Below are 26,158 nucleotides of genomic sequence, written 5' to 3'. Positions count from 1 at the left end.
GTAGGCATTGGGATTTGTAAGAACTCAGTGACAAGATTCATATGGCTTTGAACATTAAACTGAGTCAGCAGCCTCAATTTGAGATTATCCTCTGTTTTTGGCAAAGTCATAATTTTAACTTCTGCCAGATATAAAATTTAGTTTATGGAGTATTAGAAACTTCAAAAGCTGTATTTGAATGAAGTCTCCACTGTCATTGGAAACTGTCTGTTTTAATTGTATGTGTTAAGTATATTGTTTTATTTTGTTTTTTGAGAATTGTTCTAAATACTCTTATCCCTAAGCTAAAATTTCATTTAAATAATTACTCACGCTTATGATGGAATTCCAGACAAAGAGAAGCAAAATTATGCAGACTGGCCTTTAAAATGTTTTAATAATTGAAACACATCTTTTAATAGCTTTGTACTCACCTCCTATTTAGACCACTTAAAACTATCATTTTTCTAGGATCCTGGCCCAATCTTTTGCTGTTCATGGATTTTAAATGTAAAATAATAGAATTTAGAAAAGATCTTGACAGAATTTCTTTCTATATGTCAGATTCCATGACAGGCAATGGCATTTATAGAAATTACAAAAAGCCTTCAAGGGAAAAATACCAGATATATAATAACTGAAAATTAAATCAATTACAAAAAATAAGAAATAGAGTTTGCATGATACTTTAAGAAATTCAAATAAAACAACTGCTATTTTCATAAGAAGTTCCTCAGTAGTTTATAAATTCAAGCCATCAAGTCTAATCTTTCTGATTAAAGGCATCTAAATATATAAAATCTTTTAAAGAAGGAACAAGAGAAATTAGGGTAAACTGAAAAGTATTTTATACCTAAAGCTATCCATCATAAGTCTAGGAGTCATGTGTTACGAGCCAGCATTCCAATTTGGTGAAATTGATAGAATGTTCACTGGAAGGCCCATGATGTGTTGGAAGGCACATCATTTATAAAAGTGGGTTTATGGCAGTGAAGTACACACACATACCTGACATTTTTGGATCATAACTACCACAGGAAGCCAAGTCCCCACCTTTGATATGTGAACAGTAACTTTCCTAGACATATTTATAGTTGATTTGCATACCCCCCATGACCCAGAGAGAGAACCCATGTTAGGACTTACTAACCACGTTAGTAAAGCTACATCAGTCAGAGTAATAGTCAGCAGAGGAACAAATGAGGTTACAATGGGCTGTTGCAATGAGTGGCACAGCATTTCTATAAATTCAGTAAACTGTACTGCAGTTTGGTGAATGCAGAGGAAAGGAGACTAAAGGAGGAAATGCAAAATTAAAATAATTCTAGAACCAGGGCACTGGGTGGCTCAGTTGGTTAAGCATCAGACTCTTGATGTTGGCTCAGGTCATGACCTCAGGGTTGGTTGGAAGACTGCCCTGTGTAGGGCTCCGTACTGAGTGTGGATCCTGCTTGGGATTCTCTCTCTCCCTTTCTCTCTGCCCCTCCCCTGCTAGTGCTTTCTCTCTCAAAAAAATAAACATTTTTACCAGTTATTTTAGAGCCAGGTGTCAGTAAAATTACACTGTAGAATTTCAGTGTAGTACTGTGAGTTCTCCCATACTCTTTTTTAAAAAATGTTATATANAGAGAGAGGGAGTCACAGACTGAAACAGGCTCCAGGCTCCGAGCTGGCAGTCAGCACAGAGCCCGACGCGGGGCTTGAACCCACGAACCGCGAGATCATGACCTGAGCGAAAGTCGGACGCTTAACCGACTGAGCCACCCAGGCGCCCCGAAGATTTCAACCTTCTAAACTGGATAAGGTTGACCAACAAACACCTACTAGTCCTTGGATGCACTAAATATATTTGACTGCATACATATCCCTCCACTATTCCAAACGTTTATATTCCTGGGAAATAATACATAAATAGCCACTAATATCTTGATTATTTCGTAGCAGTAAAAACGAAAGCAATTTTTATTAGTATTGTGAAAATAGTAAACTAGATTGAAGTCTGAATCAGTCTGTTTCCACAGAAATTCTATAAGCCTTATAGTTTTATGTTTGCTATAGTAAGGTCCTTGACCTGGGAATCCTAAAATTTCTCACCGAACTTACTTTCTGTTTCAGATCCTGGAACACAGAAATGGTGTCAATACTTACTAAGGTGGTGGCCAGGCACACAAAGAGCTGTCACATGCACCAAGTGGACATGTAGATATCTGCAAATTTGTGGCACGACTGAGTTCCTGTGGGCACGGACACTTAGACTTTCAGCAAGCTGCTCCTAACTAGATGTCTACACTGTCTGAAGGTACAAAATAATTCATGGAATCACCTCAGATTACCCAAGTTAGCAAAAACAACTTCCTACTGCAGGACTGCGAAGTGCATTTCGTTCCCCATTTTGTAAATATAAAAATGCAGGTTCAACTCTCTTCCCACAAACCAACGATTAGGTTTTGCTCTTAGTGGAAAAAGAGGGAGGCATCACTTACTCTTCATTCAGGGCACACCGACGATTGGTGAGAGTGCCATACTTCCTCAGCGTTTCGGTGAGCTCCGAGTAGAGTTTGTCAGCCAGAGATAGTGGGATTCCTTCCCACACCAGGATGAGAATCACGATCACAGCTGCCTCACAGGTGTGGCCAGCTCGCTCCCGCACCAAACACAGTAGCTTCTCCTCGCTGCAGCTTCTGCGAACCACCTGTGTGGGTCACCATTCCATCCCAACACCCCCACCCCAACCAAAACAAAACAAGGGTCACTTGTGGCAGATGAGAGCAATGATTTACGTAGGCATATTTTTGCATGTCTGGGTCACAATTAGGGCAAAGTTTGCCAGCTCCTGCAACTTGCCTTTTGTTAGTCATCTATACAGTGGGGTCAGAATCGGAGGGATGCAAAACTGTTCAATGTTTAGTAGACTGTGCCCAGTACAGTGGGGGGCAATGCCCCCTCCATTAAAGCTAGAGCGCATGGAAGACATGCACATCTTTTTTCACAAAGTTCAAGGCTTTAAAAAATGACAATATAAAGTTTAATGGAAGGTATCTGAAGGATTAAGGATGACTTCTTCACATTCCAGGCAGAATCATACTTTTTAGCAAACTGAATGGACCTCATCTTCCCTATTACATTCTATCAATTAAATACAGTTTGTAACTGACTTAAAAACTATCTGCCTTTTCTTTAGGAGATGACACAAAATAAAAAAAAGCAATGTTAATTTCAACCGGCATAAATGACTCTTTGATGTGGGTAACCCAATTCTCAGGGATAGATTAATGAATCAAAATGCCCACGACTGAAGATCAAAGGCCTCGTCAGGTCACACTTACCCATTTAGCAATAGGACATCCCTGAGAACTTTTGCCTTCTTTACCAGTATAGATGACTCTTTCAATCCTAATAGCTTTACCCTTCTGTCCAAACCTTAAAAGAAATCCACAGAAACACACACACATAAAATTAGTAAATGAAGCTGAGGCAACCAAAATACTGAACATTTGAGCATAATTTTATTCTATGACCACATCCTGAGAAATGAATGGTTTATTTTTTAAAAATAGGTCTAAGCCAAGCAAACTGGATAACAGACTTTAAGCTTTATACTTCTTCAGTATCAAAATATATTGATAATTGTAATGAACTATTTTGAAATTATATGTTGGGTTAAAATAATGGGAAAGCTTATTTTTAGACATAATTTCACAAAGCATAAAACTTTTTTAAGTTTGTTAAGTTCAGTCTTCTAAGACATATTACTATTTGATTTTTGTCCTTTACAAAATTACCTATTTTAAAACTTGGGGAATCACAATAGATTTTAGTTAGAACTGTTCCTCAAGGAATCTCTAACATTTAAAAAAAGATGTCTCACAAATCACTAGCATCCAGCTATTTTGAAAATATAGGATAATTCTAGAAATAGATTATATTTTTCCTTATGACCAAGGCACTATTTACTACTTGCTAATAACAAAAGGCACTTAGGGAAATCCACTGTATCTGCCAGGCTACTAGGTGATTATTTAGTGAATTTCTACAAACTAATTTAGAAACGAGTACTTTGTAAATTGGGCAAGAATGATAAAAAAATATGTCCTTGCTGCCCAGAATGTCTCCTAGTATATTTTAATGATAACACTGCCTACCTCTTAAAGAAAGGCACCCTAGCATAGTAACAGCTCACTGCTGGGGGTACCAATATGAAAGTCTCTCTTTGCATTGATTATTTCACTCATTAGAGTCTTCTACATGCAGGACTAACTGTGGAGATTCAGGTAAATACTCGCATACCTGTGATTAACAGTAAAAAAAAAAGTGCAGCTATAAATAGAATCCTCTCTATTTCTCCTCCGCTTCTCACACTTACCCTCTGCTCATACTAAGGGATCACCTCCTTACAGGGAACTATTCATTTAGAGCTCTAGGTGAATTAACTCAATGGTTCCTTTCTTATGCCACATCTCCCCACGGTTTCTCCTGTGACCCTTTATCATCAAGTGGGAGATTTGCAGACTGCGCCAGCACCCTTGCGCCTGGCAGGCTGGCTGGCTGGTTCTCGTGCGTGCCTGGGTTTTCTGGCCTCCGTCTCCAAGTGGGCAGCCTGTGCCAGCTCGCAGGCTATTAGTCCTGTGAAATATTGTGACTCTCTGGTGAATAGCACAGTGTGTAGTGCTGGCAACCCTGGAATAGCTAAGCCTACTAATAATTACTCCATTTACAATTGTTTACTGCTTTGTATGTGAAAGCTGAAAAAATTCTGACATATACAAAAGGATAAACGTTAATCTGCCCTGTGCCTTTGCGTTAATTACCTTTCTTCCATGATTTCTCTAATAGCTGCCACATTAGGACCTGCTCCTAGATGGGTATAAAAAGGACCTTCATCTTTTTCAATAATTTGCTCTGTTGAGATAATAGAAGATTATTATTTTAGACCTCAATTATACTAAATATAAAGGCTACATCCACAAAGCTTATCCCCCAACTGCACATTACGGGCCCTAAATGTGACTTTAAACATTTTTTTTTTCTTTAAAATGAATAAATTGATGGACTAATCTATTAGAAAATGTGCCAAATAGTTAAGTATATGTACATGCTGGCTGTTGGATAAAAATATATTAAATTACATTTCAGATACGGAATAAGAAATTATTTATTTTAAACAAAATAAGTGGAACTAAACAAAACAGTGAGGGAATTAGATTATATGTAATACCAACTACAATCCAGTTTTTTGAATTGAAACAAAATTTTATAGCTAACTAGGAGCCTGCCTGCTACTTGGATGTTAAAGATTAAAAATAAAATTTCCTGTCTTCTCTCACCCCAGGATATTGCTCAGTTTTTATTGTCAAGGTACCTTTTTCTCCTTTTGCTTCCCCTCAACATTTAATAGCTGCGTTTTGAAAGTAAGAATATTGAATCCAGACCCATATTTGTATGTACTTGAGAACAATTTATGATGAGAGAAAATACTGGAGAGAGGGTCAGGTAAAAGGAAGAGGTTCTTGTATACTACCAAAGACAGAAAGTGGAAGGAGAGGTTAGGGTGGCAGGAAAAGAAACTGCAGATGATTAGAACTTACCTAGTGTTATCTATGACTGCACCCCTGAGGCAACCTAATATTAACGACACAAAGGGGCAGTATGGATTCTCCCTCCATTCTTCTATAAAATGTGGGGTGTCCCGTTGTAAGAGGAATAAGAAAAGGCGGGCGGACCCTTGGCCACATTATTTTAACATTTGTTTTTTCAAATGCCTTCTGTATCCAAGCTGAGGAACTATAATAAAGTCTTCACATATACATACATAAAAATGGTTTCCCTATTCCAACAGACCTATTACATATCCTGAATTTTAACAAAAAGGTGTTTGTTTTAAAAGAGAAAAGAAAAAACATATTGTCTATCAAAAGATAAAACTTTAAAGAGAAAACAGAATCAAAATGAATATAGTTCATACAATCTTTCAAGGGCGTTAAGGCAGAAAGGGCGACTTCATGAGTATTCAGAACATCAGAATTACACTTTCCCCCAACTCACCAAGACTGAAGATGATAACTTCCCACTTACGTAGAAATTAATGTTATGAAACCACTAATACATTCAACTTCAAATTAATACATATTAAAATGCTCCTCTATGAGTTTACATATTAGTGGTTATTTTCTCATTTTAATAGATGTTTTTACTGTCTAGGTGTCTCTCCAGGGGATGATATACAAAGAGGTAAACAGATCAATTAATCTAAAACTGATACCTTTATATTTTAAAGGGTTTGATTAGAGGAAAAATAAGCATGCACACTGTTTTAATTTTTTGGAAAAACAATGTAAGTGAAGTTCTCTCTTGCACAGCAGAAGCATCTGTAATTTAAAGACAAGAAATGTGAGCTTCAGATTGTTTTTATGAGTCTTTACAAATTGCTGCCAGACTCAAAGATTTTTTAAAAAAGAAAGAAAACCCCATATCTCAAGATGAATTTGCTAATTCTGGATAAACACCATGTGTCTCAGTACATTTCTAGCACTTACCTACACATCTGCATGATGGAAAATCATATTGAGTCTTGACAGGTGTATCCAATAAATTTTTTATAGGAGTATCTAGTAATTTGGAAGGTGACTCTAAAAAATTATTGAGAACAGAACCAGCTGTTCTTTTGGTTGGTGTCTTTTCTGCAGAAGGAGTTGCTTGTTGCTCTAAAGCTTGGGTGTGGCTATCAAGTTCTGCAGCAGTGGTTTGTCTAGTTAAAACTGTGACTGGCCCTGACATTTCAACTTTTACTTGCTTCTGTGATTTGAGAGTTAGAGCCTTATGGTCAAATAATGATTTGACCTGAAACTTCTTCAGATGCTGCTCCATGGTCTCAAGGATGCTCCTTTGCTGCACATTATCACAACTCGGGGGTGGAATCTCTTGTTTAGTTACCTTTTTCCACATTTTGTTTTCTGGTTGTGCTGACATGGGGCGCATACAGGTATGGGGCTTGGATCCAGGTTCAACCTTAATTGGCCTGTGCAGCTGATTATGGCAAGACTCAGTTTGGGACTGTTGTGTTTGTTGCTGTTCTTGCTTTTGCAAGAGGTGCCACCTTAGAGCAGCATGCTTTTGAATGTCCTTCTGAGGAGGGGTCTGAACGTGACATCCTCCCTGCTCAGACGCCGGGAAAGCATTTGCTTGGTTTTGCATTGGGTACCTTTGCTGAAGGGGTTGTGCCGCTTGATGACTTGACATGTCTTGGTTTCTACTTCTATATCCCTGTAGAACTGAAGCTTGCTGAGGCTTCTGCTCTTGTTCTTGAAAGCACCTGTGAAGAACATCTTGCTTTGGAGTCACATTGTTTGGAAAATATTGCATGTCATGCAAATTTTGAGTCTTATTTCCTGCAAAGAGTTCAGAATTTATAGTCTGTTCCTTATTTTCTGGAGCTAAGTGTGTGTTGTTCGGACAAGAAACCTGCAGTTTGCTTGCATTTGATTTCAAGGTCTGACCATAGGGGGAGTTTCTACTATTCATATTCTGTCCTTGCTCCAATCCCATGTGAGTATTGTGAGTCTGGAACTCATTCGGTTTCAAATACTGATTTTCGCCATGGAAACACTCTTCCATTTTAATCTGGCTAAAGAATGATCCTTCTCTTTGCTGATCATTGTTGCCTTGGGGGTGAGAAAAAGTCTGGGGCATTTTTTCTTTATTCTTCATTTGTAATTTTTTCTGCTGCTGCTGGTTTTGAGAGATAAGTGAATTCTGGGATGGTTGCAGTTGTGCTGCCTGTTTATGAGGCTTGTGTTGTAAAAGGTGTGAGTTTGAGAATGGCTCAGTCTCCGAAGCCTGCTGATTCAAGTGCTGTTTTAATGTTAGGGGCATGAGCTTCTCAGTTTGGGAAACTGGTCTTTGCTGAAAATAAAACCTAGGGGTGCACAGTGACTGTACGTGAGCTTCGGATAAAGGGTCTGTCTTAGGGAAGTGCACCTGGAGTGAGGGTTTTTGGAACTGGAGCTGCTGGTCCACTGTACCTTGAAACTGCCCCTGATTCATCTCACCTTGGTACCTTTGTGGCCTCTGCTCTGGCTGCATTATTTTCTGGATGTATGCCTGCCCTGGGAGTCCCCCAGGCAGGTTGGAATTTCCAGTGTATTGTTTGGAGGTCATTTGAGTGGAGGGGTTGGACTGATACTGAAGAACTGACCGCAGTGAGGCCTCATGACATTTTGGATGGGATTCTGCTTGATGAAAGTGTGGGGGTTTCAACTCAATCCACCCTGGTTTCAGATAGGGCTGTGCTGGGGGCACAGGACCTCGTGTTTGTTCCTTGTCTCGACCCTTCGGAGTATCTTGCTCTTTGTGTCCCATCAACTGCTGGCAGTGGTCCTGTGGCTCCCCACTGCTACCAAGAATTGGTGGGTTATGCTTGAGGTGTTCTGATATTTGTCTCGCTTTCTCAGAACATGGTGGAACAGTCATCGTCCCTGGAGTCCGCATGTCATTCCTGTTGACACAATTATTCTGAGGCCTTTCTGGAAGCATCAGAGAGTGGTTGGCTACATGTGTAGATGGATTAGGACTCGGGGATGACAGTGCCTCGGGCTGACCCTCAATTTTCACTTCCCTTAAAAGAGTTGTGTTACTTTGGCTGGGGTAGTGATGGTGTTCTTCGAAAACTCCATCATTCAGAGTGCTTTTTCCATCTGAAGGAAGCTGAGAAACCTGTGAAAGAGGAGGAGGGGGAGAAAGAAGCAACTGTGATGGTGATGGTGTGGTAGAGGCAGAAAAGGAATCCTTAGTGAACACTGAGCTCTGCTTGAAGTAAGCACCATTCATTTCATTTTGCTTTAAATACCGTTCAGAGCTGCCACCCAGAGCCTGCAAATCGCTGCTGGAACCTGAACAGAATTCTTCACCAGACACTAGCTTTGCGGTTCCTTGGATATTACTGTTCTCCACACGAAACGGACATATCTCAAAAACTGATTTCTGTGTTTCTGGTTTCTGAAAGGGACAGGTCCCTACCATTGCAGTTGTCTTACTGGCTTTGTCAGCAACACAGGCCTCAGTCACCACTGCAACTGGCTCTGGAGGCAGCTCAGAGTTCGAGGTCTGTGGGAGATTGATCTGCCCTGAGGTATGCGATGGGTGAGTGCTCTCACAGGACAACTCATTAGTAGCCTGACTGTTAATGGCATGTATGTGAGATGTGGTTTTCTGCACCGCAACGGAAACACAATCTGGATAATATTGAGACAGTGTTTTTTCCAGGAGTTCACCATGTGTGTTTTCCATGGAAGAGGCAGAAACTGTAGCACCATTAGGCATTAGCACTGCCTTGTTTGTAAGAAGTAATACAATGTTCTTGTCATGGTAGTTAGCATTTTTCTCCTCTTGCTCATTTAGAATCTGAAGCTCTGGTTTTTCAGACCTACTGTAGTTATGTGTTGAAAAACTGATGAGATCTTTAACTGGATTTTCTTGGGTTACAGAGCTCACAGATTCTCTCTTATCACTCAAATCGGAGACATTCAGTTGACTGCTGCCTTTGCTTGGATTTCCTTCTTGGCTTTCCCCGAAGTTCTTTCTTTCTCCATTAGCCTTTTGGTCTTGTCTCAATTTCTTGTTCTGATGAAGCCCAGAGAGAGAAGGTTCACTAACTGTGCGTTTTATCCCTCCATTTTGCAAGCACCTGGAATACCCTCTACCTTCTTGTATAAAGTCCGGACTCACACGGCTATTCTGGCTTCTCTTCATATGGGGTATTCCATAATAACTTTTGAAAGACTGCCACTTGATGTCTCCATTTACTTCTGGATACGGTCTCTCAGTTAATGGGCTTCCATTCTGGAGCTTTAGAGCCAGAGGTTCTGTCTGGCTGAGGGGAGAAGGAGATGGTGTCAGGAATGGACTTAGTCTGTTGCCCTCAACATGGTTGGTTCTATCCTGTTCCATCAGGCTTGCTTCGGGGCCATCCACAAGGCTGCCCTCTGAATGAATTCTAAAAAGCATGGAAACAGAAATTGAAGTGCATTAATACATATCTGTCACTAATAATAAATCTTAGAGAAAAATCATAGCATTAATAGTATTGAAATTCCTAGACCTAGCAAACTATGATTCTCCTAGAGTGACAAACAATAGCTTACTCAGGATCTGACTATTCTTGTCTTCCCAGCAACTCTCAAATATTTATGGTCACAGAGAACAAAGATAATTAAAATCACCAGCTAATGTGGTAAGTTTATGCTGTATTAGTAAGTAGTATCAACTTTCTTCCCAAATCATCCTTTTTGTAAAAATGCTAGAACAAGAAAGACTACTTCCTTTCTTTCTTCTCTAGTACTTTACATCTCCAATCAATTCCATTTCTTATATACTCCCTAAATAATCTTCACTGCTACTTGGTAGCCAGACCTATATTATCTCGCTTCATTATCTGTTGCAGTGGCTTTTTAAAGGGTTTCTTTCCTAGCTCAGCTGGTCTTTCCCCCAGTACTTCAAGATTCCTCCAAAATGTTACCAAAGGGAATATTCTCAATGCAAATCTGATGTCATATCCTCCTTTAACACACTTTATGGCTCCATATTGCCTGCATCAGTAGTTCTCAAACTCTTTCACTCACATACCTCAAAGACAAGGTATGCTCCCTTTAGTGTTTACCTCCCGGAAATGGAATGGTATAAAAAGTATAGTTTATAAAATGTCATTTCTAGGTGATTCTCTGTCTTCCTCCACAGGGGGTGGCTGCCCACTTCTACTGAGAATTCCTGCCTAATATAAATGGGTTTTCATTGGCAGATTTCTATTTTTCTCTCCTACTTCCTCTCACAGCTTATACTCCAACTATAACAACAGCTTTTAAATACCCAAACATGGTAGCTGTTTCAGATCTTCATGCTGTTGTTGTTTGTTGGCCTAGAATGTTTTCTTAGTGCCCTGTGTATCCCTCTAAAAAGGTCTCAGATATCACTTCCCCTACGATCCCTTCTTTGATTATCCAAAAGAATTAATATCACTCCCATTTCTATGCTGTTTCTCTATCTTATGTATGGTCTACTGCTGAACATATCATACTCAACTTTATTTTGTTTGCACATCGGACAGTATACTTAAGAATACTTTGTTCAATTTTGGAGCATGTGGGTGGCTCAGTCAGTTGAGCATCCAACTTTGGCTCAGGTCATGATCTCATGGTACATGAGTTCAAGCCCTACATTGGGCTCTCTGCTGTTGGCCTGTCAGTGCTGAGCCTACTCTGTATCCTCTGTCCCCCTCTCTCTACTCCTCCCCCCTGTGCTCTCCCCAAAATAAATAAATGTTAAAAAGAATACTCTGTTCATTTTTGTGCTTAGTATAGAGTGAACATTCAATCAGTTTCACAAAATTGATAGAAATTTGCTCATTTCTCCATTCACTCATTAATTCAAATATTTCCAAGGCAAATATTCATGGAGATTTCAAAGTCCGAATACTTGGTGTGCAGGAAGAAATGAGCACTAAAAAACATAAATAATCCATCCTACAAAGTGAATTCTCCCCCATTCATAATATAGTCATGCTTTATTTTCCCATAGTTTTTCTCATCACATTTATTTTAAGGATGTAAGTAGGAAAAATATCAAGGCTATTTTCCCTTTGGGCTATAAAAAAGCTTTATTAAAATAGCCAGTGCTTACTAACCAAGACAAATGAAACAGAGGAAGAAATAAGATATAAACATTGGAAAGTACCACTAATGTTGTTTACAGATAATAAGATTGCATACTGGTCAACCAAGAGAATCAACTGAAAAACTGTTGCAGTTTATGAGAATTCAGTAAAGTAGCTGAATACAAAAATCAATATCCTTATTATATGAAAGCATTTGTGGAATAAAATACTGTAACAGGAAAAGTATTCTTAAAATACTAGGAATAAATTTAAAAAGAAATGTGGAAGTCCTATTTAAATAAAACTTTAAGACAATATTGACAGATACAGAAAAGCAAAACAAGTAGAAAGGTATAAGATGTTCTTGGATAGTTGTCAAATGCACCCATTAATTTAATGCCTTCTCAATAAAAATACTAGAACAATGTTGTGAGGAATTAAAGAACTGGACTCTAAAGTACATGTGGAAAAATAAAGAAATTGGGTAGCCAGGAATAACCTGAAAAAGAATTATAATGGGACCTGGGCAGGGCAGTAACAAAATTAAAATATGTTAGAAAGCAACAAAGGCTACCGTACTTAAAACAGCTTGTACTTGAAAATCAGTAAATAAAAGAATGTTAATATGACCAATGGAATAGAATGTTCAGAAATAGATCCTAACTCACACAGAAATGTGGCATGAGGTACTTACGGCACTTCAAATAAATATGATATTGGAACAACTGGATAGTTTTCTGAACAAATGGTAACATTGGATCTACCTCTTACGTCTTATAACAAAATGAATTTTAGATGGGTTTAATGTTTGAATATGTAAAATTAAACCCTAAAAGATTTAAAACAGGCTGAGAAAACTTAAAAAAATTATCTAATGACTAGCATAAGTTTTTTATGACACAAAACCTAGAAGTCATTAAAAATGAGAAAGTTTGTAAAATGTATGCATTCAAAAATGAACACATAAGTAAAGTTAAAAATCACATATAACCTTTCTTAACTTACAGAACTTTGACAAATTGACAAGGAAACGACCAATCATTGAATATAAAAATAAGCAAAGGACATGGACAGTTCACAGAAAATGAGATGCAAATAGCTCTTAAATGAACAAGAGATGTCTAGGAACACTCATAATTAGAAATGTAAATTAAAACACCAACAAAATACGATTTTTTTCCTCAAATCAGCAAAGGTCAAAAGTTTGATAATATACAATGTTGTCAAGCATGTGAGGAAACAGACATTCCCTTGCGTGGTTCTTGGTAATAAAAACTAGTATAAGTGCCATTACTAGGAACTTAGCAATAATCTACAGTTTCCAAAAAGACTTAAGTTTTAAGAAGTTATCTAGCGAATATGCTCTTATGTGTTAAATCATGTATGTACAATCTTTTGCAACAGCAAATGATTGGCAACAACCTCGATTTTCAGGTGCAAGTATTTCTACGTAATTGAATGAAATACAGCAAGCTGCAGAACTGTGTTATAACAATATCACAACCTGTACATTTATAAAAATAAATATAAAACCAGTTCTGAGAGAATATACAACAAACTTGTAATACTATTTTGCATCTGGGAAACAGAACAGATAGTCTAGAGAATAGCATTGGGGAGGAAACTGCTTTTTATTACTATTTTTGTAACTTTTAGGCATGTAGAGTAATTAGCAAATAAAATTTAAATTAAAAAGTCATAATTCCTGGGGCGCCTGGGTGGCTTAGTCGGTTAAGCGTCCGACTTTCGCTTAGGTCATGATCTCGCGGTTCGTGGGTTCAAGCCCCGCGTCAGGCTCTGTGCTGACTGCCAGCTCAGAGCCTGGAGCCTATTTCAGAGTCTGTGTCTCCCTCTCTCTCTGACCCTCCCCTGCTCACGCTGTCTCTCTCTCTTTCTCTCCTAGAAATAAAAATATTTAAAAAAAATATTTATTACACATTGAAATAATAAGATTGTAGTTATTTTATATAAAATGTATCACTAAAATAATTTTATTTGTTCCTAAATTTTAACTTTAAAAAAAATTAAAGTTTATTCATTTTTGAGAGACAGAGTGTAAGTGGGGGAGGAGCAGAGAGAGAGGAAGACACATAATCCAAAGCAGGTTTCAGGCTCTGAGCTGTCAGCACAGAGCCCAATGTGGGGCTCAAACTCATGGACTGCAAGTTCATGACCTGAGCTGAAGTCAGACGCTTAACTGACTGAGCCATGCCAAGTGCCCCTATTTGTATTAGTGTGAGTACTGGAAAATTTTAAATTTCATAGATGGCTTATGTTATACTTCTATTGGACAGCTCTGAGCTAAACTAATACTGTTTTTTATTTTTCTGTGTAGTGTTTGATATAAGGAGTTTCTGGAAAATCAGGGCCACTACCACTTTTCAGAAATTAAGGAACAAAGAAATAAGCCTAGATAAATCATCTAGAGACTAGGTCAATTAGCTTTACAAATACTTTAACAAAAATGCTTTCTTTTAGCAACTGTAAAATCAATTTACACTCATACCAATCAAAATGTATTTACATACATATACACCAACATTTATGTTATATATTATATAAAATTTGCAGGCTCCACATATATATTGTTCTTCTTAATTTTCTAGATATAAAATACTGTAAATATTTAACATATTATTCTTTATTATGATCTATTCCACATAATTTGGGTATTCTTTGCAGTGTCAAAGGCAGAATTACAATAGATGGAGTTTGCAAATCTTTTATAAGCATAATAGCTCCTAAGAAGAAATGAAGGTGACTTAAAATGAAATTTATTTCACTATGGAGCTTTAAACATGATAACTATCTTTAAATACTAATTTAAACTATTAGCAGAACTATTCTGTCTGTAACAGCAATCTCTTTACTGAGTACAACCACTGGATGTAAAAAGTAAAATGGTTAACTTTTATAAGGAGAGTAGGGAAATTATATAATAACTTTACATTTTAGCATGAGGATAATTTTTTGAGGATTATTTGCAACTGGTTTATGAATCTAATTTTGAAGACTTAAATCAATAAAGTGTCATTGTAGAGGAAGAAAAAATATTTTGTTCCAATTCGTTATGTCCAAAATCACATTTCGTGTGTACATATCCTATAGTATTACATAATGCAGTAATCCACTTGCCCAGCACACTTTTAATTTTATACTGGCACCGGTGATTTTATACCAACACTGGCAAGCTTATTTATTTATTTAAGCATTATTTACCTAAAAAAAAAAAAGACATGAAACCTGTTCATTTTGCTCGTTGCAGAAATATATTTAAAAGACATTGATGCTATCATCTTTACAGTATCACTCACTTACATAAAGTTTTCCCAAGCTTACTAAAGTCAATAATCTATACATAAAAGAAAACGATATTGTAAGATGATTTTTTTGTAGATATCTACATAGTAATCATTGAAAAGAGAGTTAATAGGCTGTATTTACAAGTTTAAGGGAAAAAAGAAAACTTTTTCTGAAGTTACACTGTTTTTGGAATAAATGTAAATTTTCGCCATAGAGATTTTTGTGTGACATCCTTTTGTTTCTCAGAGCCTAGAAATACAAATAGTTTTTATTCACTCATATATGTTCTTACAAGTGATATCAGAAATATTTTAAATTCTCATAGCTGGGTTTTTGGTGATTGAGAAAAAAATATCTTTTATTTTGTCTTACATTAAGAACGTGTAAGGGGCGCCTGGGTGGCTTAGTCGGTTAAGCGTTCGACTTTTGCTTAGGTCATGATCTCGCAGTTCGTGGGTTTGAGCCCCGCGTCAGGCTCTGTGCTGACTGCCAGCTCAGAGCCTGGAGCCTGTTTCAGTCTGTGACTCCCTCTCTCTCTGACCCTCCCCTGCTCACGCTGTCTCTCTCTCTCTCTCCTAGAAATAAATAAAAACATTAAAAAAAAAGAACGTGTAATTACTATAATATATAGTACAAAACAGGATACTATTCCCTTGTGCAAATAAGCATTCAAATGGTTTTTAAAGTAATATTAGCTCTCGGAGGTTTGGTATATGATAATTTACACCAAATAATATTGTATCTATAAAAATCAGAAGAGAGAATTTTTATTTTAGGAATCTCAATTTTACAAAGGAACAGTGACTCACCTAAGAGGATACTGTCCATTCAACATTAAGGCATTTTTTTCTGTAAATTTGTAATGAAGTTTATGTGCAAGTGTACTGGCAGAAGAGCTTCTGGTAAATCCAGTATGGAGGACTAGTTAAGCTTACCCAAGAATGTTTTTCATGGTGTCAGTACATGATGTTATAATAATAAGTTACAATTTTTAAGTGAACAGTGAGCCTTTAACATATTCTTTAAGAGATACTTTACGGGTCATGGTTGATACCAAGCTATCAACCTTCAGCTCACAAAATTCTTGAAAACTTTACAATCTGCTCTCACAAACTGTTATGAGCTGCTTCTAACACACAACTGCTAGAGCTACCAGAATATAAGCAAATATTATTACTATCTTTTTTTTTCTGAAATGGAATGAAAGTTCCCCGAGATCAAATACATGTCATATTGATAGTCTTATATCCAGAATAGTACTGGACAACACAAACTCTTGCTCATAGAATTACTGAATTGCCTTTTAAACTTTTGGAAGGCTAAGAAATTTTATAATGACATATCCAAAATGAGTAATAATATGTGATGATGATGGTTCTAATACGGTATAAAACATTCCAGAGTATAAGAAAGGATCTAGTTCCATTTTCTCATTTTACAGATGTAGAAACTGAGCAATCTGCTCAAGGTTAGGCATCAAAATAATCCCTCCCACAGGGGCTACCCTGGTAGTTCCATAATGTCAAGAAAATGCATAATTCAGGGAGTAAGTTTTATTTTATTAATAAACTCACTTTGCCTACATTTCAGTCTTTTTAGGATTAGGATGAAAAAGTAAAGGATTCTGCTTACATGCTGGTAGGCCTGTAATTATTGGCACAATTAAGGACATTCTGCATGTATTTCAAAGTATCACTTCTTTTAATTGGAAAAGGATAAAAAAAGAATTTGTTAACATTTAGTACATGGAATTTGATATTGCTACAGTTATTCTGATCCCTTCTTTGCCACCTTTCTGGATTACTTCTGCAATCAATGCTGGCTTGCTGATAATTTTTTCCTTAAAATATTTGAGGACAATTTATAGCTCTCCCTGGTAATATCACTGCGAGAATTAAAGCTCAACACTCATTAGTTCATTTATAGATACAGTCAAGCATCAGTTGAATCCCCCACTCAGTGCAAGTGCTATGGAGTAGAGCTAACACAAAGATGTGTAGGTCCTGTACTGCCCTGGACTGTGGTTATGGTAAAGTAGTATGACTGTTCAAGAGCCATAGGCTATAGGAGAAGGGAAACTCACTAGCTGTCAGGGTCTGCATACCATCAACCCAAATCTTTCTCGTGAAATTTAACTTCGTTCTCTCTTGCCTTAGTTAGAAAGAAATACACATCCCACTAAGTCAAAGTTAGCTTTTAAAGGATAACAATAAACGCGAATCAAACGTGTCTATCAATATTACTGAAGCAGAAGAACTAATGTCTTAAGTAGAATATATCAGTAGTCATCAAATACAGAGGAGACTATGTAATAAAAACTTGGTAGAGTACATTGTTGTAAAAATCGAGTAATATTCAACAAATGGCTTATGGAAACTGTTCTGACTACTGAACCCTTAACCTAGGAAAAGACATGGCATATGCTTATCTGCCTTAATAGTTATCTTTGCTAATCAAAATGCAATAAATAGTTCATTTTTTAAATTGTACACATGCACACATGCACACACACACAGGGTTTTTGATTATGTGGGACAGCATGATGTTTCTTCATAGGTATACCAAGAAAGGCAATGTGACTTAAACATTAAAAATGGACAAAATAAAAAAAATAAAAATAAAAATAAAAATAAAAATAAAAATGGACAAAATAAGGGGCATTTGGATGGCTCAGTCAGTTAAGCAACTGACTTCAGCTCAGGTCATGATCTCACGATTTGTGGGCTCTGTGCTGATAGCTCAGAGCCTGGAGCCTGATTCATAGTCTGTGTCTCCCTCTCTCTCTTCCCCTCCCCTCATTCACGCTTTGTCTCTCTCAAAAAAATATATAAATATGAAAAAAATGGACAAAATGTAACACTCAAATTCTAAAATTAGCTTTGGCATTTTTTGAAAGCCTAAAGAGGCAGATTTAGATATTATTTACTTAAATGACAGATGTCAAATCACGACTTAAAATATCATAATTTAGATCCTATTAGTTATATTTTTTATGTTTATCCCTTTATTCTAATAATGCAATGTTTCCCATAAAACATAACTTTCTAAGAAATGTAAAAGAATAGTTTTATCAGCCATAAATATCACCAATTTTTTTGGAAATTCTAAACATCAAATTATAACCAGGTACTATAATATATATAGGAACATGCAAAAATATGTTATGGTCACCCTAATTTGTCAAAAGCTATGAGAGAGAGAGAGAGAGAGAAAGAGAGAGAGAGAAAATAACATACTGAGACAGAGATTGAGAATTTAAGTAAAAATGCCAAGTATGTCAACCTTCAACTTCTATGTCAAAGTACAAATTTATAATGTATATTAAACTCAGCTGAAAATACTGGTCTTTTCATTAGCAGCTAACATTTTGTTTTCCTAAGACCAAAACAGATTTAGCTACAGCAGTTTTCCTTTGGTATTTGATTTTATTCCTTCTCCCGCCTCTCTGACAATAATTTATTATGAATTCAAGTCACATCGGCAGCATCTGTGAAACAATTACTGCATCTAGGACTGACTCTGCAGTCTAATCCATCATAATTATGACAGGCCTCTTTGAAGATGCTATGATGCATGACTTAAAAATAGCACATTAGTGTGCAAATGGATCAGCATCTCATTTCACCAATATGCATTTAGGGTTGTAATTTAGCTCAACACCATTTGACTCTTTTTGAATCACTCAAGAATGGTAGCTGTATCTCTCACCACATAAAGCTGTAGATGATGCTCAAAATTTGTGAAGAGGGCTTTTTGTTTTTGCTTTTATTTTTTGGTTTATTGATTTTGTTGGTGGTGTGTCTTTTACTGTTCTAAGGGAAAAAAATACACGTCATTTAAATCTCATGTCAGCTTTTTTCAAGGAGACAAAAGAATCAATTTATAGATTTGCATAGCTGCCATACTAAAAGGCAGTAAAGTTTTTTCTATAACAACTGACTTTATATACTAATATTAAAAGTATATAAAATACTCTGTTATCATCAGATGAGTCCTGTTTATTAATATAAGCAAATTACTGGAGAAAAAATCTTAAGAGAGGTTATTTGTAGGGACAATATCTCCTAAGTCCATGTGTTTCAGCATCAACCTCAGGAGATGACTCTATGTTTTCAATATGTCCACTGACAGGCTTTGCCCTTATAGGTAATTTGGGCATTAAGAAATTATTTAATTCTTGACATAGAAAACACTGAATAACAATGATATATTTGACTCTACTTGCATAGATGGTACTAATCTTCAGATCTGTTTTGGAGTCCTCCTGCCAAAATGGTACATAATTTGTGTCAATTATACATTTATTTTAAGATATGAGCAGGACAATGGGCCTCAGTATTATTTATTAAAATATCTCTATGGATAGGGCTCTAAAATCCAAATCAAAATGTTGGTTTCAATCCCTATCTCCTGCATTTATCAAATTCCATTTAGTTTGACTTTCTTTCTCGATTAATAACTATTAGTTTGGTTGTTAAGTATCACTCTGGTAGTAAGCAAAGTTTTTTTTATAGGGTATTACTCATGAAATTAAAAACTATTCCTTATTAGCTTAAAGCTAACTTAATATTAAAACAAAAAAAATTAAAGGTAAATAGTCAATGAGTCCAAAATATATGTTTTCAACAGCAAAGTTAATGTACCCAAACCAAATGCGAAGCCTGGAATATAATGCTTTATACATGCACTAAATATGGAAAATATGAGGTGAATTGGTATTTTCATGGCAAAACTGACTTTTATATTTCTCATCTTATAAGAATTTTCAATCTTAATATTAAGCAATCTGTGAAGATACACTTCACATCTCTTGAAAAAGGATCAGTGAACCACACAAGCATCTCAAAATCTCAGAGAAAGTTTCTGCATTTCCAGGAGTACATTAACAAGCAGCTGCATACCCATGACAAGCATGTACACTGCGCCTGCGGTGTGCTGCATGCTTACAGGAGAGATCTTGTCAAGTTTTCCATAATCCTCAGTAGAGACTATTTGATTCCAATGTCTGAAGTTCTAAAATTTGTTCCTTATCCTAAAATAACAGTATAGACAAAATTTAATAACATATAGATTATTTGAGGAAGGAGACTCGGGAGGAATGTTACTGAAGACTGGAGAAGAGGCTTAAGACAGAAGTCTGCATTTAAGATGTGGAGACAACTGACAGACTAGAAATATATGTTTAAAAAGATCATGCTCATTTTACTCATTGGTAAAATTTGTCAGTTCTCATTTATCCACATATCTGTTAATTCTGGGATTGTTTCTCAAATTTGGGATTATTCCTCCTGGTCTCTAACTCTCACCAAATTAATATGTGCTGAGAGAAAAGATCATCAAACATAAGTCAAAATGTCCTTTGTCATAAGCATTATTTGTTCCTCATAAATTATATAAAGTTGAGCTCAGATTTTTCAGTTTCATCCCACTCCTATCATTGGAACTGCTACTGGTGAGTTGGTTGTTCTTACTGGGATACCCTCTAGGGTACACTTAGTAGGCTACACACTATCCAATGCTTGATATTTTTAATTAAAGACATATATACTACAGAAACTGTAGTTGTTCGGGCTTGATCTTACTGATACCCTACGTAGAATCTGGCCAGTGGGGAAGGAGACCCAGCAGAAAGAGGTTGTAGAGTAGATTCTGTAGACAAAGCAGAAATAGGTGAGGTGACAGAAAAGATGAAAAGGAGGGAGCTGTGCAGTAAGGACCCCTGCAGGCCCCTCTGAAGAACTCATGAAAGTCAAGAGAGAGGCAGTATGTGAATGTCTGCTGCACAGAGGGCTTCCAATGTCCAGGCAACGTCAGCTACTAAAGGAGCAAAATCCAAAGTCCTGTAGCCTCATTCAGGTGAATAAGGAGCCCTGAAACTCTAAGCTTTGTTTTCCATCCTTCTTAGCACTGCTCAATCTTCTAGAGGCTGGTGCTTAAAATAGGTGGCAGGGGGAGATATTCTGAGTTAGACTCTCCTTCCCTCAACTGCAAGTGTTGGAGGCAGAGGTCAAACACGTGCTGGGGAAGAAGAGAACCGAGTTAGGCTGGACCTGGGAATTTTACAATGAATAGGATTCAATTTCAGTAATTGGAATAAAATTGTTCTGATAACTAAAAGACATAAAAATCATGGAATCTAGTTAAGAAGACAACATAGGGAGACTAGGCTGGGGGGAGACTATCATAGTATATGTATTTGATGGGCAATTATAGGGAAAAATGCTTTCATTTTTGTATTTTTGAGGTATGGTTTTTCCAATAAAATGGTTATGTAAATCCAATAAAATGATTTCTAGTAGCATGGAAGAACTTTATGTAAATTCTGACAGGGTTCGTAATCACTCAATGTTTTTACATAATGACAGTGGGTAGAGTCACAAAAATAACCTGTTAATGTAGTCATTCTTTTATTCAACAAATACTTGTTGAATGTATCCTATGTGCTACGGCATTATTGTAGCCAACAGCAGTATGCCACTGAACAGAAGAGACAAACACCCTTGCTTTATTGGACCTAATATTTCTAGTGGGGAGAGAAATAATAAACATAATAAAGAATAAATTACATGGCATAGTAAGATATTGAGTACTAAGGAGAAAATGAATAAATACTAGGGCCAGGAATGAGGGATCAAGGGCACCAGGGAGGGGTATGTAGGTTGTACTATCAAATGTCATAGTCAGTCTCTTTGACATAGATCTGAACAAAGTCTTGGAGCCAAGCTATATAACAGACATCCAATTCACTGAGATGATCTTAATTAATGTGCTAATTCTATATTATTGGATAAACTATTTTACGTCTGAAGCCCTAAAATCAAGAATAAAAAAAAGCAAAACCATCAAGATGTAAAAGATAACTACATTAGAGTCAACTAAACTGTGATATCGCCAGAGGACTGTAAAAATATCAACATGAAAATAACATACCTAACATTTCATTGAAAAACTCTACATTAGGGATCCCTGCACATAGGCATTTTGGCAATTATGCACTGTATTGCATTTATGAAATTTACTCCTTCTCAAAGGTGTTTTACTCCTTACCAATGATTCAAATCAGACTCAGGGGAGTCAGACTAAAACATGTCACTTTCTTTCAACCTAATCAACTTTGAAGAGAAGATAAAACTGGATTGGTGGATCTTCAAATTAAAGCACAGATCTTAGGCAATGGTGTCCACCCCAAAGTAAGATCTTCCTGACATCTCTGGCAAGTCTCTTTATAAGGTACGGCTAATTGATTATAGAGAAGTTCATATGTGTAGGTGTTCTGACATTAGAATGTACTGGAATACTATACACACCCATACTATTGGAACAGAGTCACATCTCATGATTTAATACATGTTTATAAAAAGGAAGGGCTAGGCTGAGAGAGAATAAGTAGGGAAAAGGGAATTTAAAACAATTTAAAACTTTCTTTAATGAAAGTCCTGAAAGCCTTTAATATGATGATGGGATGTCTAAAAAGGCACTGTGATATGTGCCATTATTGAGTATCTTGCAAAACCAATATCCCATGGAATAGCACATACTGGAAAACCCTAATTCACATGTATATGATAATTTTATGTAGTTTTAATATGTACACAAATCTGGAGGTGCTGATAAGAACCTGTGGCCTAGGAGAATATAAATTCATATCACCACTCATAAGAGCTATTAACAGTTCCAAGTCCATCTTCAAGAGCCATGGACATGTACATATGCAAGTCTTGCTTTAACCTCAGTTTAAACATATAAAAACTGAACTATTTTCCTCATCCTATTTCTTCCAATTATATTACCATTCTAATTATTCAAACTCTTTTTTAGAAATGGTTCCTGTTTTAGCTCAAAATCTCTTCTGTCATGGTAAAAAATATTCAAAAGTGGTTATAAAATCTCAAACTGAAATAAGAATTTTGAAATGGTAACTCATAATTCTGTAATTAATAGTAAAAATTTTTCTTGATAATTCTGAGTAGAAGCCATTTAATTAATACCAAAAATTATGTTTATGATATATACATATTTTTACAAGAAAAATGAGTACTTATTTTTAAATTTTGTAAACACAGCCTTTATGATTTCTATATTTGCATGTGCCCCATCAAGAAAGCTACTCCTCCTAATTGTCCAATACCAGATGACGATAAAATGTAATGGAAACATTAGGATTGAAATAAGGTAAGTTTTTATATATTAAGTATAAATAATGAAAATAAATTCAGATAGAGTTGAGAAAATACAGTGATATAAAGGGTACTATCGAATACGATAGGAATAGAAAACAGCTTTTTAAAATTATTTTTTAAATATCATAAATGCTATTATGTTCTTATATATAAAGGGGAAATAATTTTCTATCAAAGATTTCTTCAGCCTTCAAGTAAACACATTTTTTTCTTCTAAATCTTTCCAAATACACCATGTATTAGATAAAATGGTCTTTAGAACTAGTGTTAAATACAATATAAAATAACTCTGAAGCATTATTTTAAAAATGAAATTGAGAAACAGGAAAATTCAGATTCCCAGCAGAAATTTTATTTTTATAAAATTGTCTCATATAAGTCTCTGCCCAAATACACAGAAAATTATTAATGTTTTCTCATATGAGCTAAACAGACCATTTAAGTTATGTCTTCAAAGTTAAGAGAAAGGTCTGCTCTCAGGGTGTAATCTAAGAGACTGCTCCTTTAATTTAGCATTGCTATATGAATTAACTGATGTGTACCTTTATAGAGCATGCCAGGAAGGATAAGAACAAAAATATTTTTAAAAACCTGAAAGGATTGTAAACTAAATCTAAACACTGAGAAAAACTAAAAACATATTTCCACACACATCTGTATTAAAAATACCATTTGAATTCAAAGTAAAACTTAATTACTTGCAAAATAATTTCCATATAATCATAGCATTATTTAGGGAATAACACAAATTCATATATATGTCACACTGAATGAGGCATTTAAGACTGATTTGGTGGTTGGCTTGCCCAATACACATAACTATGCATTGGTTACTTATGACTGTAACTAAATCCTCTAAAAGATGAATTAGTTTTTGGTTTGAAAAAGGTTTAAACTAATAGATAAGTGAATACTTCAGATTTATGGCATTTTTCCATAGAACAAAAATAGAATTTTCTAGACAAAAAAACCTAATAAATATATCTGAATTTTCTGCTTTAACTTGTATCAAATCAGTACTCTTACACTCCAATTATATTTAAATATGGCAGATACAATATAAATCTGAAGCAATGTATACTTAAAAGGTCACCAACCCCTATAAGTTGCTTTCCCTTTTTCCTTTTCTCTCTTTTTTCATCTTTCAGTGGGTATAAGAACTCCGGTTTTAATAGCTATCTTATTCATTTTTTTATTTTTTTAAATTAAAAAAATTTTTAATGTTTATTATTGAGACAGAGAGAAACACAGGGGGAGGAGCAGAGAAGGAGACACAGAATCCAAAACAGGCTCCAGGCTCTGAGTTGTCAGCATAGAGCCCAAGGCGGAGCTCGAAACCACTAACCGTGAGATCATGACCTGAGCTGACATCAGACGCTCAACTGACTGAGCCACCCAGGCTCCCCTTTAATAGCTATCTTATAAATATGATATATCCACCAGTTAAAATAAGCACTGAATTCAGATAAAGAGAAAGAACTTCTCAGATTAGCTTATATATGTTATAGAACTGTAGTAACCAGAAGCACCAACAGTCCCATGAAAAGACTGTTAAAATTCAAAACAGTATTTCCTTTAAAATTTCCCCTTAATCCATTGTGAACAATTACACACAAATAAATATATTTGAAACATTTATTTGTTTGAGTCTTTGGCTTTAAAAATATTAATTTCTATTCTGCTTGTCCTCTTCCATCTGCTCCAGAAATGGTAGCCAAACTCCAGGTCCACTAACTCTAACACTTACAGTGCAGCAGTGTTTTACACTGTCTTCTGAACCCACAGTTAGCAATATGGATCATAAAATACTCTGAAGCTAAAATAATTTTATCAGGGGGGGGGAGGGAAAGGTTAGAAGGAAATGGTAGGTAGTCTCCTAATAGGAGGAGTACTTTATTCACATATGGAGAATGCAGAACTCTGACCTGTCAGACTTTCAATTCAAAGGTACTGACGATTAAAACACTACAGAGGCTACTCATTTATAGTATTGCATAGAAATTCAACACTGCTTTGCTAAAAGAGGTTATGGGTTAGAATCCCACAACTAAGTTGGCATGCCAGTCCCCTTTCAGTTTCCTACAATTCAAGGCAAACTCTTTACCATGTTTAAATGTTCTCTTTGTGGCAAAATGCAGCATGAGTAAATGGTGAAAATTCTGCAGCCAAGAAAACAAACTACTTGGCTGATCTCATCTTAACTTCAGTTACTGCTTTGAGATGATGCTTAAGATGGCATTATTGAAGCAATGCTGGGAAAATGTTGTATTCCTTTCTGTTTTTCTATCCAAAATACTTTTAAAACCCTAAATCTTTCCTCAGAACCCACTCCGGCATTTCCAGCGTTGAAAGACTTCCACAGAGCTACCAATATTCTAAGGAGTTAAAGTACCTCTTAGTTAATTTAAGTTTTAAATAACGGAAACTGTAATGTGTTGTGTAAGAATTCAGACATTTTGGTAATAAATATAAGTCAAATGTCACCAAGTTTAAAAACCTCTTTCATTAATTTTCTTATATATTTCATGATCTTGCAAGTATCATAAAATATTATAAAGAGACACTGAAATAACCCATTCTCTTCAATTTAAAAGCTATTTAGCTAAAGAAAATTAGATTTTTATAAAAGTTTTCATGTGACATTTTCTGTGAAAGTAAGCATTATACCTTTATTACTACACACAGAAAATGTTTAATGGTAGTTTTTGACACATATTTTCAAAACTGTAGTTCGGCTCATTATTTATTGAGCCTGTCAGCTGAGTACTGTGCTAGGTGCCATGAAAAACACAAGGGTGACTGGTCATAGCACTCTCTGGGAGTTGACATTTAATTTCAAGATAGATCCTGGAGTTAGAAGAAGTTAAGTACAATTAGGATCATGTAAACAGAGAACTACAGTAACATCAAAATGAAGATGATTGGTAGAGAACCATACTAATTTTAAGGATATCTTCAGTTGCAGTGCATCTCAAGTAAAGGGAAACACTTGAGAAAGCTTATGAAAGACTTAAAGCACAGAGATCTTAAAATAACAAGAAATTCATTTGGTTAA

General features: G+C 35.9%; 1 protein-coding gene across 3 annotated transcripts in view; it reads right to left on the bottom strand.

Annotated features, from left to right (window-relative positions):
- Nucleotides 1-26,158, bottom strand: part of TET2 (tet methylcytosine dioxygenase 2) — a 127,040-nt gene that overhangs the window by 33,427 nt on the left and 67,455 nt on the right. For 2 of the 3 annotated variants that reach the window (XM_077755766.1, XM_077755767.1), the window contains exons 3-6: nucleotides 6,513-9,967; nucleotides 4,788-4,878; nucleotides 3,306-3,399; nucleotides 2,463-2,671 (exon numbers count right to left, since the gene is read on the bottom strand). In XM_077755766.1, the coding sequence (XP_077611892.1) occupies nucleotides 2,463-2,671; nucleotides 3,306-3,399; nucleotides 4,788-4,878; nucleotides 6,513-9,921 (3,803 nt within the window). In that variant the 5' untranslated portion in view covers nucleotides 9,922-9,967. Of the gene's footprint in view, nucleotides 1-2,462; nucleotides 2,672-3,305; nucleotides 3,400-4,787; nucleotides 4,879-6,512; nucleotides 9,968-26,158 lie in introns of those variants that run through there. The other variant, XM_077755768.1, reaches the window with a different exon arrangement.

The sequence above is a fragment of the Crocuta crocuta genome, unplaced genomic scaffold (genome assembly GCF_008692635.1).
Source record: "Crocuta crocuta isolate KB4526 unplaced genomic scaffold, BGI_CrCroc_1.0 scaffold92, whole genome shotgun sequence".
NCBI classification, from domain to species: Eukaryota; Metazoa; Chordata; class Mammalia; order Carnivora; family Hyaenidae; genus Crocuta; species Crocuta crocuta.
The sequence above is the reverse complement of the archived record's forward strand: the minus strand, read 5'-3'. Positions and strand labels throughout refer to the sequence as shown.